We start from the raw sequence: 15,165 nt of genomic DNA, 5'->3' as shown, positions 1-15,165 counted from the left end.
GTTTCTTCTGACCAGATCAAATTTAATTGGTTGCTTCGTACTCATACCTAGGAAAATTACCAGTAAAAATAAAGCGGACCTATCTTATCCCAATCCATCCCAGTCCATCACAGTCCCCGAAAGCAGAACAATCCGCGTTCTGGACTTTCTGGACCAGTACCTCGCGCGGGATTGATTACTGGTAAGGTAATCGTCGCCGTCGCACCACATCGAGCTACACAGAAAACAAACAGACGAACAAAACAAACAGGAGTGAGTCGCCTCTCGTGACCTACCTTATAATCAGCAAACAAAATGCGGTCAACGTACTCGTAATTTACAGCACTACTACAATTAAATCGCGTTATGAGCGACGCCGAACAGGGAAGGCGACAAACACACCACAGAAGGCAAAGGCACAGAAAGGAGGTGAGAGGTGAGGTGTCAGCAAGCTTTTGTGGACCCCCGGAGCGCCGTGGCACGCTGTGTAAGCCTACTTGGACGTTTCTTGGGAGCGGGACTCGACTTGGCCGGCTGGCTTGGCTTGGCTGTGTGGTCATCGCGTCTGGGCGTGGCGTGGATGGAGACTTCCAGGGGAGAATGAATGAGACAGAGAGAGCGAGACAGAGAGAGCGAGACAGAGAGAGCGAGTGAGGGAGGCTGGGAGTAGGTAGTCGGAAGTCTGAACCAAAAAAAATTGGAATAGAGTAGAATAATCAATGATTAGATAAGTATATGTGCTTGTCTAATTGAACTGTTAGGAAAGAACATGTTTTTATCACTGCGATAGATGTAATCGTCTCCTCACGACGAGACAACTTACACAAGGCAGGCATCACAAACAACACGCATGTACTGCACTCTCCAACCTCCCCTCCCCCTCCCCGTCCTCATCCCTTATCCCTCATCCCCATCCCTATCCTCATCCCCGTCCTCATCCCCATCACAGAATCAAAATCCATGAAAGAATTACCAACCAACCCAACGGCGACCGGCCACACACGGCTTTAGACATATCACAGGGACCTACTGCAGGTGCTCACCCAAATCATCCCCCAGCCCCCAGCAGTAAGTAAATTTACCTACCTACCTACTCGGTAGTGCGGCGAAGCCAGCCAGCGCCGCACTCAAGCGCCTCAACCTAGACCCAAAACAGCAGGTTCAGGTTCAGGTTCAGGTTCATCAGATCAGATAAGTAATTTAGATTCCCAGGAAACGCCACGCCACGCCACGCCACGCCACGCCGCAAAGAAGTTAGTTTACATTACATTACAGTGCGTACATACCCGAGGTACCGAGATCGATGGATCGATGGAGCGATGGAACGATGGAATGATGGAGCGATGGAGTGATGAATGAGGAGATGGGGAACTAGACTACTAGACTACAGTACTATTGCCACTACTGCAGGAGAACCTTAATAAGGAAAGAGAAGGAGAAGGAGAGGGAAAAAAAACTTGGGGAAAAGGCGGGTGCGGGGTGCAGGACGGGGGGAGGGGGAGGGGGAGAGGAGACTACTTGAGCTACTGTATGATTACTGGATGGAAGAACTTGGAGGAACCTTAATGGAGGGAGAGGTCTGGAAGCAGCACTACTGCGTGTGATTTGGGGACATGCGGAAATCGCCTATTTTTCAGTACTGAGTCCTAGTAGTTGAGTTAGGTCAAAACAAACATCGCCCTGTGGGCTGGGTATCTCTTTCGCGTTCTCATCACCTCATCACCTCAACAAACCCCTCGCTTACTGTACTGTAGTGCCTCTCCTTCCTTTTTCTCCACAGTCCCTACAGACCTTACACCTACCTCAACTGCTCCTCCCTCGCCCAATCCTCATCCGCATGACCATGCACATCCCTCAAATACTTACCAAAAACCTCACCCACACTCATCGTCTCCAGGAGATGTCTCCACTCCAGCGTAACCCCCTTGTAACTAGCCAACTGCCTCGCACTCGTCAACGCATTCCTGATCTCGCGTCCATTCATCTCGCGCTTCGACAACTCATCCATGTGTGAAGTAAGATCTGGCAGGTCGACGTCTTCTTTGTCTTCGGAGAGAATATCGAAGAAGTTCTGCCAGATCCGGCGACGGAATGGGGGTGTGAGTTTGGGGTAGTGGAGGGCGAGTTGGATGCGTGATCGGAAGGCTTCGTCGAAAGTGCCGACGCGGTTGGATGTTAGGATTAAGATTCCTTCGTAGTACTCCAAGGTTCGCAAGAAAACTGTGCAATGTTAGGATGACTCGGGATATCAGCAACCGAAAAACTCACCAGAGACAAGACTGTTTCTCTTCAAGTCATTCAGACTTCGCTCCTCCAGGAAAACATCTGCTTCATCCAGAAGCAGAACACAGTTCCATTTTTTTCCAAGGTAGAGTACCCTCTCCAGATATTGCTCAACCTTATCAACCTCGATACCAATGTCACCGCACGTCACGGAATAGAGCGGCATCTCCGCGATTTCCGCTACACTAAAGTTGTATTAGTTAATTCATTTACACGGCATGTAATGATCGTGCGTACCTTTCTATTATCAATTAGTAAATGCCAGTACATTTATGGACATGAATGCTTACCAGCTGTCAAAGTCTTTCCCGTTCCAGGACTTCCATGAAGCAGCATAATCAACCCCAGTCCCTTCCCTGCAATCAAATCCAAACGTTTGCCTGATACCAGCCCTCCTTGTTGCCAGCTCGCGGAAGCATGGGCCTTGATCAGTGCCTCCACGAGGTCTTTGGTATTAGGCGGCATAACCAGTCGCTTGAACGCATCCTTGTTCCACGTTACCCCGCGAACATTATCGACGAAAAGGTTAACTGAACATGTCAGCTTGGTCATATAGATTCAAGAGAGATAACCTTACCCCATACTTTTTCCTTCAAGAGAAAGCCGTGTATGTTAGGTGGGCAGAGAATCGTCTCGTCCTCAGTCAACGTCCCATCTTTACTGACTGTCTCGGGGAAATTATCATAATCAAGAGGGCGAGGAGCAAGCTGCTTCTTGAGGTTGAAAGGTTCCGCTTCACGGTGCATGATCTTGTACGTCGGATAGTCGAGCATACATCTTCCATCATTCTGGAAACAATATTAGCATGCACACAACACATTTTCAAACAGTGAGAGAACATGAAGCACTTACAATGTACTTCTCCTGCAGAAAGTTCATCCCTTTGTAAGTTACCAACTGCGGCGTACGAAGCTCCCAGAATCGTGTTCCGCGAGCAAATAACTTGGCCCTCAACTCTTCTGGCGCAAAACGCAAGGGATACGCCGCCAATTTCAGGACAGATCTTGCATTTCCTGCTTTGTATCTCACATCGATCTTTTTCTCTCTCCGTTTCAACTCCGTGCCATCATATGTCCAAGCCCAGCAGATCAACTCTATCGAGTCATCGGGGAAAAAGTGAAGGTACCGAATTGCGTAAGCACACTCGATGTCACTTTTCTTCGTCTTGGATACGACGATCTCATTAGGGCAGAACAGAAACTTGAGAACATTGGCATCTGTCGTTTTCTTAGCGAAATGATGGTCGGCCTGCCTGTAAAGGGCCTTTTGTCTCTCTTTCAGATATATCAGCAGTGGGAAGACCTCTCGCCTCAGTCGTTCATCGCCTTGTTTAGACAACTCGCTAAGTACGGCCCGGTGGTGATAGAAAAAGAGATAGGGACTGTCAAATATCAGATTACCGCTGCGAGAGTCGGCATCTTGGAGTCCAGTGAAACATTCTATTTTGCATTTCGCAACGGATAGAAGAGCTTCTTCCAGCTCGCTGGACAAGACCTCGATGGATTCATTAAAGTCTTTAGCTTCAGAGTCGGCGACTCGAAGGGTTGGCATATCCAATGTGCCGTCGCGAGGGATGGTTTTGAATGAGCTCCAAGAGCATAAATAGGTTCGATAGACCACAAAACTCAGAGGATCGATGGACTTCAACCATTGGCTTAGGCTGTATATGGGTCGAAATCCGGTCAGATGGCCTTTCGTTTTTGTGAACCGAGGGTTCCAGTGAGGCACATCTTCGAAAATCAAGGCTGGATGGACACGATCTTCCGTATGTCGTCTCTCATGAACAACATCGCATTCGACCCGACACAAAATCCTGTATGATGGTGCTTTGCTCGGGTATTTCTTCACGGGAGGTCTTTGCCTCAATGGCGCCACGGTTTCTGGCGTCCAAGTTGAGTTCAAGTCATCCTCCGACTCTACTTGATCTGCTTCATATGATCGCCACAACTCGGGCCCATTGTACCGAATATCTTGGTCATTGCTCGGAATATCTGGTGAGTAATCATAAGCAGGATGAGGATCTTCATGTTTTGCGTGATCTGGGTACTTCCGTTTTGAGGCCGATCTTGGGGGTGCCGGAATTGGTTCAATCTCATCAAGGTAATCATAAGGTCGGGCGAAGGTCGATGCACGTGGTAGCGGTAGTGGTGCCTTTGACGAATTAACATACTGTGCACAACACAAGTGCTCTGGTGCTCTGGTAACTTAAGCATACCTGGTACCGAGGCCCTTCTTCCATATCTGGGTCATATTTCTGAGAAACAAGAACTCGCCGCCCGGAAAATTCTGGATTGTGATGGCCATGTGATGTACCGGGAGGTCGCCGAACAGGAAGTGATCTCTCAATAACACTAACACGTTCCGGCTCAACTACTCTCCGACGACGCCTGGAATCAGGACCAGGCGGTGGTGGAGGCGGCGGTGATGACCGAAGGACTCGTATGGGCGAGGGAGAGCGAGATCGAGGATGATATATTCCCTCATCGTCGGCTTCCTCAATTGTTGATGGGGGCGAATACCGTTGGCGCTCCCACTCAACTATGGGACGGCTGCTTCGCATTGGCTCTGCTGGTGTAGGCCTATCATAGGACGAACGCACTCGATCCAGTCCGTTCGTACGAGCTGTAGCTCTTGCGGTCGACATATCTGGGCGATCGTTCAAGCTCTGTGGCATAGGGGGTTTAGCCCCTTTATATTTAGATGCCTTTATATAATCAGCCGCAAATTGAGCATGCTCGTTCCATTTACTGGAGGAGCCTGGAAAAAGATTGGCCGGTGTTTTGGAAGAAAGATCCGGCTCTTCGTCGTCACTATCTTTTCGCAATTGCGCTTCCGAGAAGATAGGGTATTTATCGTGGCCGTTGGAAGCGTCGCGGGATATCGTAGAGTGGAACTGATGTGCTGATGAGTCCCCCTGCTTCCTTCTTTTTCCCGAGCCTGTGGGGTATTCAGGTGCTGGAGTTTCTGCAAAATCGTCCTCGACGTCTGCCATGAGATACCTGCGAGGCAGGAATTGTCCATGGAGTTGGAGAGGAGAGCAAGGAGAGCTTATCAATCGCCATTGAATGCAGTCGAGCTTACCAACTCTCTCATGGCTGCATGCAAGGCTGACTGGGCACTGCCACTGGGGGCCAAATCGGTGACCCAATTCGCGACAACGACTTCATGGCTTGAAGTTAGCCTGCAATAAGGTGGTTAGTATGAAATATGATGGAGTGAGTGTTGGTAATTAGAGAAATTGACAAAGGGATGAATGACTAAATAAAGTGTTCAGTCCCTAAAACTGTTAAATGCATTGATTGAAATCTCAGAGGCATGGTTGCGATGTTCCTCAGGGCACTCGGCGGCAACAGTGTGGCGCATTGTCGCTAACGCAGGGCGACTGCGCGCAGGCCGATGGAGAATCTGCACACTGCCACGTCATGAGCCTCACCGAGCCTCAGTCCTCTGCTGTACCACGTCAGTCGAGGAGTTTCCCACCAGCAATGGGTGCTTCCATACTGGATATTCCTTCACGTTGCTTAGGCATGGTGAACAGCTTGTCTTTCGACAGCACCGACAAGCATGGATGAACTTGCCCTCCGACCCAAGACCATGTACAGCGATTGGTACTCGGGCACAAACATCGCATCGTGGGTGTTCAAAGAGATACCTGTATTTGCATTGAAATAACAAGATCGCAGGAAGTTGTCGACGGCCATAATATCCGAAGCGTATGAAGAAGCTAGGAATATTTTCCAGACTGAACTAAGCACGTCCGAGAAAGAAAAGGTTTGGGCAAACGAAAAATCATCTATCGATGCCGTGAGAGACGAGGTATCGAGAGCGTCGGAAAGATATCATTCCTCGCGATCTCCAACCAAAGCAAGAGAATGGCTGTTGAAATTTTCGGAAAGGGTTGCGCATTATGGAGCGATCATGGACGTGTTGGTGCAGCATCACCCAGAATACACCTCGCTTGCTTGGGGGACTATGAAATTCCTATTCACAGTCAGTCCGCTCCGAACGCAGCAAAGTGCCAGTTTCCTGACAAGATAGGCTGTCATAAATCATGAGGAACTCACCAAGCAACTCGCAAAAGCTCTTTGCAAGATTGCAGACGTTTTACCCCGCACTGATTTCACCCTCATTCTGTACCCGACGGCAGTGATGCAAGAGGCGGTAGCACGATTATACGCCTATGTGATGAAGTTTCTCCGGACTGCAATAGTCTGGTATAAGAAAGGAAAAGTCTATCATGCCATAGGATCGGTCATCAATCCATGGGCACTGAGCTTCAAGGAGAACGTCCAAGAAATTGATGAACAGTCACGCATGATTGATCGTCTGGCCAGTACCGCTTCGAAGGCTGAGCTGAGGGATATGCATCATGAGATTGCAGAACAACGAACACAGCTAGCCGAGTTGATCGCAATGCTCAAGCAACAAAGTCCACAAATTGAGCAACTTGTCTCGGTGGCTATCGGTAAGCCCAGGATGAATGACGCTCTGAAACTGATGCTAAGTACCAACAGCAACACGTAACATTCAAGAAGAAATCAAACTGGACTTGAACAGCCATAAGGGAATGCTACAACAGATTCAACTGACCCAGATCCTGGATTTAAAGTGGTCCCAAGACTTGCCTTCGTCGGGTGAAAGCTTGGGCTACTGCCTATCGATTCAGAAACGCAAAAGAACACGCACAAAACTTTCTCATACTCAAGTCACAATGATGCAAACCTGGGCTGCAGCACGCAAGTCTTCTGTTATGATCATCCAAAGCAGGTCCGCAAGCACAACCAAAGACTTACTAATAGATCTTGTGTCACTTATCCGGACCACATCACACCCAATTATCTGGGCGCTGAGGTTCCCGAACTACTCAAGCAGACAGCTGACTCGTCGAGATATCCTCAGGGTATTGGTGTCTCAAGCACTGCAGATAAATCCAAGTGCAACAAGCTCTTCCAATCCCGTAACGGCGGTCCATCTAATGGAAGCCGTGGACGAAGATGATTGGTTCAGGCTCCTTGGATGAGCTCTGTTTGGATTACCGGAGATCAACATTGTGATAGATTCGGACTTATTCGGGTCTGTGGTAGGCCAAGATCGAAAAGGCGGGACGAGCTTCTTGCAGCGTTTACCCGAGTTCGTAGGAGGGACGTATGTGAAGGTATACGTGTCGTCGGCTAATGTGGACGAGGAGTTTGTGCAGACGACGTGGGATGCTGATATGTGGGAGAAGCTGGCCATTGAGGAGCAAGCTGATGGACAAATGTCCCGGCGAGAGCGAAAGCAACGTGCGGGAAGAGGAAGAGGTGGCGGTAGAGGACGTGGTGGTCGCCGGCGATAAAGATGATTTTCCATGGAGGTTACGAGAGAAGCGGGAGGAATATATACGGACGAAGAAACACGCCAGCGGGGAGGAGCGCTAGTGGCTCTCCGTACCGAGTCCCATGCGGAAGGGTGCAACATCAACAAACACCATCCCTAAGCGACTCGAGACATCTTGATATTGTTTTATCTAGATACACACACAACGGATTCAACATTCTTCAGAATCCCCCAATCTCACTTCTTCAAAAACAAAGTCTGCGAGTTGCAATACGACTTCAAACCAGCGAGGCCATTCTCCGAACCAATACCCGAATTCTTATGTCCACCAAAAGGAACGCGAGGATCCAAATCAGTGTGCGTGTTCACCCAAACGGTACCCGCCTCGATCTTCATAGCCATTTTATTCGCACGCTCCAGGTTGGACGACCAGATTGAGCCTCCAAGACCGTAGTGTGTGTTGTTTGCCTTTTCGATGGCTTCGTCGTCAGTGGCAAAGCTGAGGAGTGGGACGATCGGGCCTGCACTACGAGTTAGCATCCTATTCTGAAGGATTGAAAGAATTAAACAGATTGGACTTACCGAAAGGCTCCTCAACAACAAGTCTGGAGTCCTCAGCTGGACGATCAATGATCGTTGGGGTGATGAAGTAGCCCTTTCCTGACGGGTTGACACCTCCAACTGCAACGTTCATCTTCTCCTTCTTAGCATCATCGAAGAAGCCCTGGACTCGGTCGTATTGCATCTTGTTCTGGATAGGACCCAAGAATACGCCGTCCTCATTTCCCTCTCCCAGCTTAAGTGTCTTTGTGTATCGGACCATGGCGTCGCGGAACTCGTCGATGATCTTCTCGTGGACGTAGATACGTTTGATGGCAATGCAGATCTGTCTATATTAGCACACTGATATCTCTTCTTCGGGAGCGCTTCAACTTACCTGTCCAGAGTTGAGGAATGCATAGGTGGCAATCTGTTACGCTTGTTAGCGAGACCATGCCCTATGTCGAGCGGTTTCCCTACCTTTGCAGCAACCTCCTCAATATTCACATCATCGCAAATAATCGCCGGATCCTTGCCACCCAGCTCAAGCGTAACCCTCTTCAACGTCTTACTCGCCGAAGCCATAACCTTCTTTCCCGTAGCAGTCGACCCCGTAAAACTAATCTTCGCCGGCGTCTCATGCTCAACGAGCCAGATCCCCAGATTATCGTCCCCAGAAAGGCCCTGTAGCACACCAGGAGGGAAGAACTGCTGTCCCAGCTCCACGAGCTTCAGTCCTCCAGCAGGGGTGAATGGCGAAGGCTTGATAATGATTGGGTTGCCGGTGACGAGGGACATGCCAATTTTGCCGCATGCGAGAAGGATCGGGAAGTTCCAGGGGACGATACCGACTGCTACGCCAAGGGGCGTGTATCGAACAACAATGATCTTCTCGTCGTCTTCGAGTCGCTCTTCCTTGAGATCGTGGCTTGCTGCTGCACGGAGCCAGGACACTGCTGCGTCGATTTCCATCTGGGCAAACATAATCTACATTTACTTTAGCAGAAGCTCGCCCTCTACACAATATCTGCGTTTGTTTATCTTACCGGCTTTCCTTGCTCTTTAGTAAGAAGCTTTGCGAAACCCTCCTTCTCGGCCTCAAGCGCATCTGCGAAAGCCCTGACAGCTTTCTGACGCTCAGGATATGGCACAGCAGACCATGTCTTGAAAGCCTTCTTAGCTGCTGCCATGGCTCTATCGACATCTTCCTGGGATGCTACTGGCACTGTTGAACTGTTCTCTTCCGTGGCAGGATTGATACCATGGCGACTATTCTTTGCGTTGTCAGGCTTTCCGTCAATAGTATTGTGGAAGGAATCCCATGACAGCTTTGACGTGCCGTTGGAGGCGTTGCCGTTGGTGGTTGCTGATGGAGCCATTTTGAATGTAAATGATATGTCTCTATAAGTCTTCTACAAGTCTGATTTTGAAGTTATTCCCAAGTGTTGAAGATAGAAAGAGACTGAGAATGAAAAGGAAAGGAAACTCTCAAAAACACAAAGCAATTACCCCTCCTTAGAGTTGGTCTAGTGTGAGGGGCGACGCAATGCCTGGGATGTTCTAGACAGATCAAGTATGCTGTTCGACTTGGCTTGGGTAGCTCTGTTCAGCTCAGATGCTATGGTAACGTAATTGGACGATTTGGCCTCGGCTATCGCTGTACCGGGTTTGACTGCCACGGCACGCTCCACTACCCCGCATTAGTTATCCTTCACCCTGTACTTTGGGCACCAGAAGTGTTTGACGTGCGGTTGATCGCCGATAAAAGTTTCGGTGTTAAGGGCATTGACTGGTGTTTGTTCGGCTACTCAGAAACTTTGAGGAGTCTCGTACGTGGATCGCTTACAGTGGTTGTTATGTTTACATTTCGCCTCGTCAAAGTCACAAATCAGCGTGCACCCTTCTAAGCAGTGGCAGAGATGCACAGATGCTGACAGCACTAACTTTAAGCTTATCCCAGTAGACCGCTGTGGGAGGCCTGGCTACAGTCAGATGCTCACTAATTGAATCTGACAGTGATGATCATCCGTTTGAACTTTGACACACTTTTCAGGCGCCACTCCATAGGAGTGCTTGAGGTTTTGTTTGAAATTATTAAGAACACTACAAAGTACGTGGCGGTGTCACAGAAGACATATCAGTACGAAAGAATATCTTCATTCACCATGTAGAGCCCGCACGATTTAGCCCACCTGATAGCTACCAAGAAAACTCCCATCCTCCACGCCCAAATGTTGATTTTCTACTTTCCCATCTAGTGCCTGTGCAAAGATTCTATTATTCTGTCTTTACTTTTATGTAAAGGAGTGTAGCATCTATCAATACTCCCAGTCAACGAGCCCTCCATAACCAGATCCCGATCTCTCCATTTGTACCCACATGTCCACACTCTCTTCCCTTGTTATTTCCATCCCCTCTTTCCCCCTCACTCTTACCAGCTCTCTCCTCTCTTTCTCTTACTCTTTCCCTTCTTCCTCTCTTCTTCTTCCCTTTCTTTCTTCCCCTTCTCGCTACATCTCTCACACTCCACCGCAGCATCCACAGTCACAACCTCATACTTCGTCTGCTCGCCATTCGCATAATGTCCCTTGGCGGGTTGGAGCAAAAACTCGCAGAAGATAATCTCTTTGACTTCGGAGCAGCCACATGTGTATTGCACGATGGTTTCGGTGCACATGGTTGGGTTGTGCTGGCAGGGTGGAGGTGGATTTGAAATGCTAGAGATTTGAGCTGTTCTTCGCTAAAGGAGGGGAGAGCTTGCACTTCGTGATTTGATGTGAATTAATTTGTAAATCGCGGTTGGTTTTATTGTCAGCCCTTTTGTTGTTCGTCTTAAAACTTTTGCCTGTTACCGATCTCGAAGCGGGTTGGGAGCGGTTATCAAGTCGAGTTCACAGAGTCAGCTTGGTAGATATTATTTCATGAAGGAGGAAATTCAGCAGCCGCATGACTTGCAAGATATATGGCTTAAACCTGGATCCCGTCAGGAGGATTTGTTTGTTAGACTGATTCATGGAAAACTTGGTAGCTAATGCGACAAGCGTGAATAGAGAATTCAAAATATGGAGTCAACAAGCAAGTGTAGCCTGTGGTACGTCTCTGTAGTGAATGCAGGTATGTGACTGTCTAATATCGTCGAGGCGTTAACAGGATATTGAGATGGAGGTGGGCCAACTTTGTGAAACTCGGCCACCCCGCGGATCAGCTCTAACACACCGTACAATATCAGCCATTAGCATACTGAGTAGCGTTCCATAACTTTGCAAGACAACCATCTCCTGATGCGAAAAACGATGTTCATTGTCCTCAACTCTGGACAAAAGAAATCGTCTCTTCACTCCTAAATTTGTCAACCATGGATACCACGACCGAATCAGCTTCCCTGACGGCGGCGGCAACTACAGTCGCTCTGGCTCAAACGACAGAGATCACAAGAGAGAGCACTTTGGGTGAGACCTAGTGAGTTCATGAGAGAACCCCGCCCACCAGCTTTAGTACTGAAGAGTGAAGCGATTGATTCTATCTGGATTCTTGGGAGGCTGCTCTGGCCCAATGCAAGTTAAAGCTTGAGAAGAAGGATCAGGCAAGAACGCTGACCGTGAAATCTGCCGATGACTTCCGGGAGGCTCTTCGACAGCTCCTCGTTGAGTTTCCTGACAAGAATTCCAAAGAAATCATATTGATGTTGTTCCAAGCAATAGAGCAGTATGATACTTTTGCCGGCTCGTTTGTCTTGATGATGGCGCACTCCGTGGATATGTCCATGATGTGGGGTCTTCTGTTCCTTGTTGTCAGGGTGAGCAATGTCTCGTCCTTCTCTGGAAGATCTCAGCTTCTAATATTCTTAATTATCTTTAGAATCTCAGCACACAGCCGATCGTACTCACCGAATATGGAGAGAAATAAGCTGCAAATTCGCAACGGTGAATGATATACTCTCCACCGTCTCGGACACAAGCAAGCTTAAGGCTCCAGTCTTCGAGATCAATCGAGAGATATTCACGTTGTGGTTCAACGCCATCATGATTCTCCGCACCGAGACTTTAGGTGAATTTCCCCTCGTATTCACTGTCCATCGACCAATGATTAACAAGCAGACAAAGATACAGTCACATTAGAATCGATGACCCAACAAGCTCGACAATACCTTCAACTACAGGGGAAAAACGGTGACGGCATTATTCCTAACGTTCAAGATATGACCCCGATCATTGGCAGGCAATCGAAAATGGTCGACATTTCGAAGTACGTCAGTACGTTATCCTTGGAGGGACAGACTTCCCCAGCAAGTTTACCATGTCACAATATCCTCGTGGCTCGAAACTTGCGATTCTTCGGCCGCCATGAGACTCTACAACAGATGAGTGAGTACTTCAGTTCTCACGAGGCACTTTCCGGCATGTCTTCGCTGGCACTTTATGGACTTGGTGGTGTTGGGAAAAGCCAGATTGCCTTGGAATACGCATGGAAGAAACAACCTGAGCTGGATGTCGTGCTTTGGGTACCGGCCGAGAGTCAGATTGCAATAATACAAGCGCTGAGCAGCATTGCAACAAAGACACTGAAGCTACCAAATGCGGATCCAACTTCGCACAATCAAAATGCCGTGCTCGTCATGGAATGGCTAAAGACAACAGGTACCTGCACAGTCCTCTCTGCTCCCTTACCTGGTTTGGTACAATCCCTTTACATGCGTGACTGATTCGCTGACCCGCCGTGATATAATCAGACTCAAAGTGGCTGCTCATCTACGACAACGTTGAAAGTCCTCTAGTGTTCGAGTCATACTGGCCAGTATCGAATCACGGCTCAATCGTGATCACAACAAGAAACCTCAGCCTCATAGCTCAACCCATCGGCAAAAGCATCGAAGTGCACGAATTCCCTCGCGACACCGGTGCACGGTTTTTGATTGACAACCTTCCAGGAAGTAACATCTTGGAGCCAAGTCCCGACTTTGTCAACGCACAAAGGATTTCCGAAAAATTGTCTGGACATGCTCTCGCGATCAGCCAGATGTCTGCTCTTATTCATGCCAAGGGTATCTCACTCGAGGAATTCCTCATCATGTACGACAAGCACCCGAAGAAGATGCACCGTGAACGCAGTAGCGGATGGAAGTATCCTGGCTACGAACTTGCTGTAGACACGGTGTGGGAGTTGTCATTCAACAGTCTCAGAGGTGATACTGATGCCCAACATTGTCTAAGCATCGTGTCATTCTTGATGCCAGACTCGATCCCACAAGAGCTATTCGAGGGCTCTGAGACAAGTCGAACACATCCAGCGCTCAAGTTCTGCGAAGATGAGTATCTGTAAGTGCACTGGTGTCTACATATGCTCAAGTTAATTAACATTTTGTGACAGCAGGGGCGAAATCTTTGAGCTTTTAGCAGAACTAGCTTTGATCAGAATCCTTCCCGACACCAATGAAATCTCAGTCCACAGACTTGTACAATCCGAGTTTCTCTTCCACATGGCGGCGGATAATCGCCAAGAAGCGTTTGATGCGACGATTCTCCTGCTTCTAGACAAATTTCCTGACCGAGGGGAAAGTCTAGTGGACGAGCGACATTGGAAGCAAGCTGAGCGGTACCTATCCCAGGTCCTTGCAGCTTTAGGGAGGTATTGTGACTCTCAGAAGGAACAAGAAGTTCTGAAGCCATCTCTGAACCTTCTGAACCTCATCTGTGACACTTTATGGTCAGTGAAAGCCGCATAGATGTGTCCGGGGGACGAGGAAAAGGAACATCACTGATGTATACATGATAGGTACCTTGCTACAAACGATAGCGCAGGCAGCAGAGATTTTGTGCTGGACGTGGCATACACCGCATGGGACAAATGGGAGTTCAAAACAGACGCGCCGCTTATCCATGCCTACATCCTTGCCAGGGGCAGCGACCAAGATCTTTGGAATGGGGAATTCCAGAACGGAACCCGGAAAGCTCTTGAGGCTCTAAACATTGCCCTCGAACACCTCTCGACGGATAATGAACGCGTTGTTCAATACAGCAGCGACTATGGTATCGCACTTGGTAGCGCAGGACACTATGTTCGCGGCGCCAATTACATCGGCCAGGCACTGGACACCTTCAATAATGACCCAAAACGATATGGTGTTGCGAAGGGCCTGCTGTTGAACGCCAACATGGCTCGAAATTCTTACTGTAGTGAACAGTACCAGGATGCTGAGGAGAGGCTCACGCTCATTCTCCAACAATCGCGCGATTTGCAAAGCCTATATTGGCAGGCAATGTATGAATATCTCAGCCAGAAACAGAAGACAGAGAGAGCTGATGCTAACGCCTAACAGCATTCACTTTGCATTCATATCGCTGGGACTACGCTCCAAAAATCTCACACTTGCAGAGGAACATCTAGTCCTCGCCAACAAAGCAATTGAAAACTTCGGGAATGGACGTAATCTACAGCTTGGGGGCATGTACAACTACTTCGGAGGACGTGTGAGATTAGATCAAGGAAGAATACCAGAGAGCATGTAAGTCGACAATCACAAATCACAACACGGTCTGATATTTGGAATCTCTGCTGATCTCCTCAGCGTATTCTTCGAAAAAGCCATAGCTATTGACGGCATACAAGTGACGCCTCGCGGATACCGTGCACGTCACCTGTGGGCTTTGTCTCGTGCACAAAGCAGACTCCCCGAAAATGAAGCTACCGCCACAAAGACTCGGCAAGAGGCTTTGAGGCTGGCAGGAAACATCACCTTGGAAGCGGTCGGAGATAATTGGGATGCGTTTGATCTATTGATTAGAATTGTTGAGCGCTGATGATACACATGTCATATGTGGTCAAGGCGAGAAAAACCATACGACTAATGAAGCACGCGTTGCACATTCCATGACCTCATGTCCTTGCCAGAACTTTCATTATCAAACCGTGAAAACTATTGAGCGTGGCGCCTCAGCGGCTTTCGGTTAACTATGCCAGAAGCTGATACGAGATAAAATCTCCACAAAGTACCATTGCCACAAGTATCGTCTTGCTGATACGATAATGAGATCGTACACGCGGAGGAGG

The 15,165-nt window shown here is 48.6% G+C and overlaps 5 protein-coding genes across 5 annotated transcripts; 2 read left to right on the top strand and 3 right to left on the bottom strand.

The window, feature by feature from the left end:
• Nucleotides 1–1,470: 1,470 nt before the first annotated feature.
• Nucleotides 1,471–5,705, bottom strand: ONS95_011674 (uncharacterized protein). The gene is made up of 6 exons (XM_058505302.1): nucleotides 4,478–5,705; nucleotides 3,115–4,413; nucleotides 2,840–3,050; nucleotides 2,553–2,792; nucleotides 2,248–2,503; nucleotides 1,471–2,199 (listed from the first exon to the last, which is right to left on the bottom strand). The coding sequence occupies exons 1-5, from the start codon at nucleotides 5,252–5,254 to the stop codon at nucleotides 2,472–2,474; spliced, it is 2,559 nt and encodes an 852-aa protein (XP_058359859.1). The 5' UTR covers nucleotides 5,255–5,705; the 3' UTR covers nucleotides 1,471–2,199; nucleotides 2,248–2,471.
• A 121-nt stretch (nucleotides 5,706–5,826) lies between these two features.
• ONS95_011673 (uncharacterized protein) lies at nucleotides 5,827–10,344 on the top strand (the record flags this gene model as incomplete). Its single annotated transcript, XM_058505301.1, has 4 exons — nucleotides 5,827–5,894; nucleotides 5,946–6,252; nucleotides 6,301–6,727; nucleotides 6,777–10,344. The coding sequence occupies 4 exons, from the start codon at nucleotides 5,827–5,829 to the stop codon at nucleotides 7,280–7,282; spliced, it is 1,308 nt and encodes a 435-aa protein (XP_058359857.1). The 3' UTR covers nucleotides 7,283–10,344.
• ONS95_011672 (uncharacterized protein) lies at nucleotides 7,816–9,497 on the bottom strand (the record flags this gene model as incomplete). The annotated part of the gene is made up of 5 exons (XM_058505300.1): nucleotides 7,816–8,099; nucleotides 8,161–8,464; nucleotides 8,516–8,548; nucleotides 8,599–9,105; nucleotides 9,165–9,497. 5 exons carry the CDS (start codon nucleotides 9,495–9,497, stop codon nucleotides 7,816–7,818), a joined length of 1,461 nt encoding a protein of 486 aa, XP_058359858.1.
• A 205-nt stretch (nucleotides 10,345–10,549) lies between the features above and the next one.
• On the bottom strand, nucleotides 10,550–10,795 carry ONS95_011671 (uncharacterized protein; the record flags this gene model as incomplete). The annotated part of the gene is made up of 1 exon (XM_058505299.1): nucleotides 10,550–10,795. The coding sequence occupies one exon, from the start codon at nucleotides 10,793–10,795 to the stop codon at nucleotides 10,550–10,552; it is 246 nt and encodes an 81-aa protein (XP_058359856.1).
• Nucleotides 10,796–12,140: 1,345 nt separating this feature from the next.
• On the top strand, nucleotides 12,141–14,915 carry ONS95_011670 (uncharacterized protein; the record flags this gene model as incomplete). The annotated part of the gene is made up of 7 exons (XM_058505298.1): nucleotides 12,141–12,165; nucleotides 12,222–12,788; nucleotides 12,848–13,433; nucleotides 13,486–13,821; nucleotides 13,891–14,376; nucleotides 14,435–14,620; nucleotides 14,684–14,915. The coding sequence occupies 7 exons, from the start codon at nucleotides 12,141–12,143 to the stop codon at nucleotides 14,913–14,915; spliced, it is 2,418 nt and encodes an 805-aa protein (XP_058359855.1).
• Between the last annotated feature and the right edge of the window lie 250 nt (nucleotides 14,916–15,165).

Source organism: Cadophora gregata (genome assembly GCF_030347475.1).
Source record: "Cadophora gregata isolate MNR1 chromosome Unknown scaffold_5, whole genome shotgun sequence".
NCBI classification, from domain to species: domain Eukaryota; kingdom Fungi; phylum Ascomycota; class Leotiomycetes; order Helotiales; family Ploettnerulaceae; genus Cadophora; species Cadophora gregata.
This window is presented reverse-complemented; position numbering and strand designations above follow the sequence as displayed.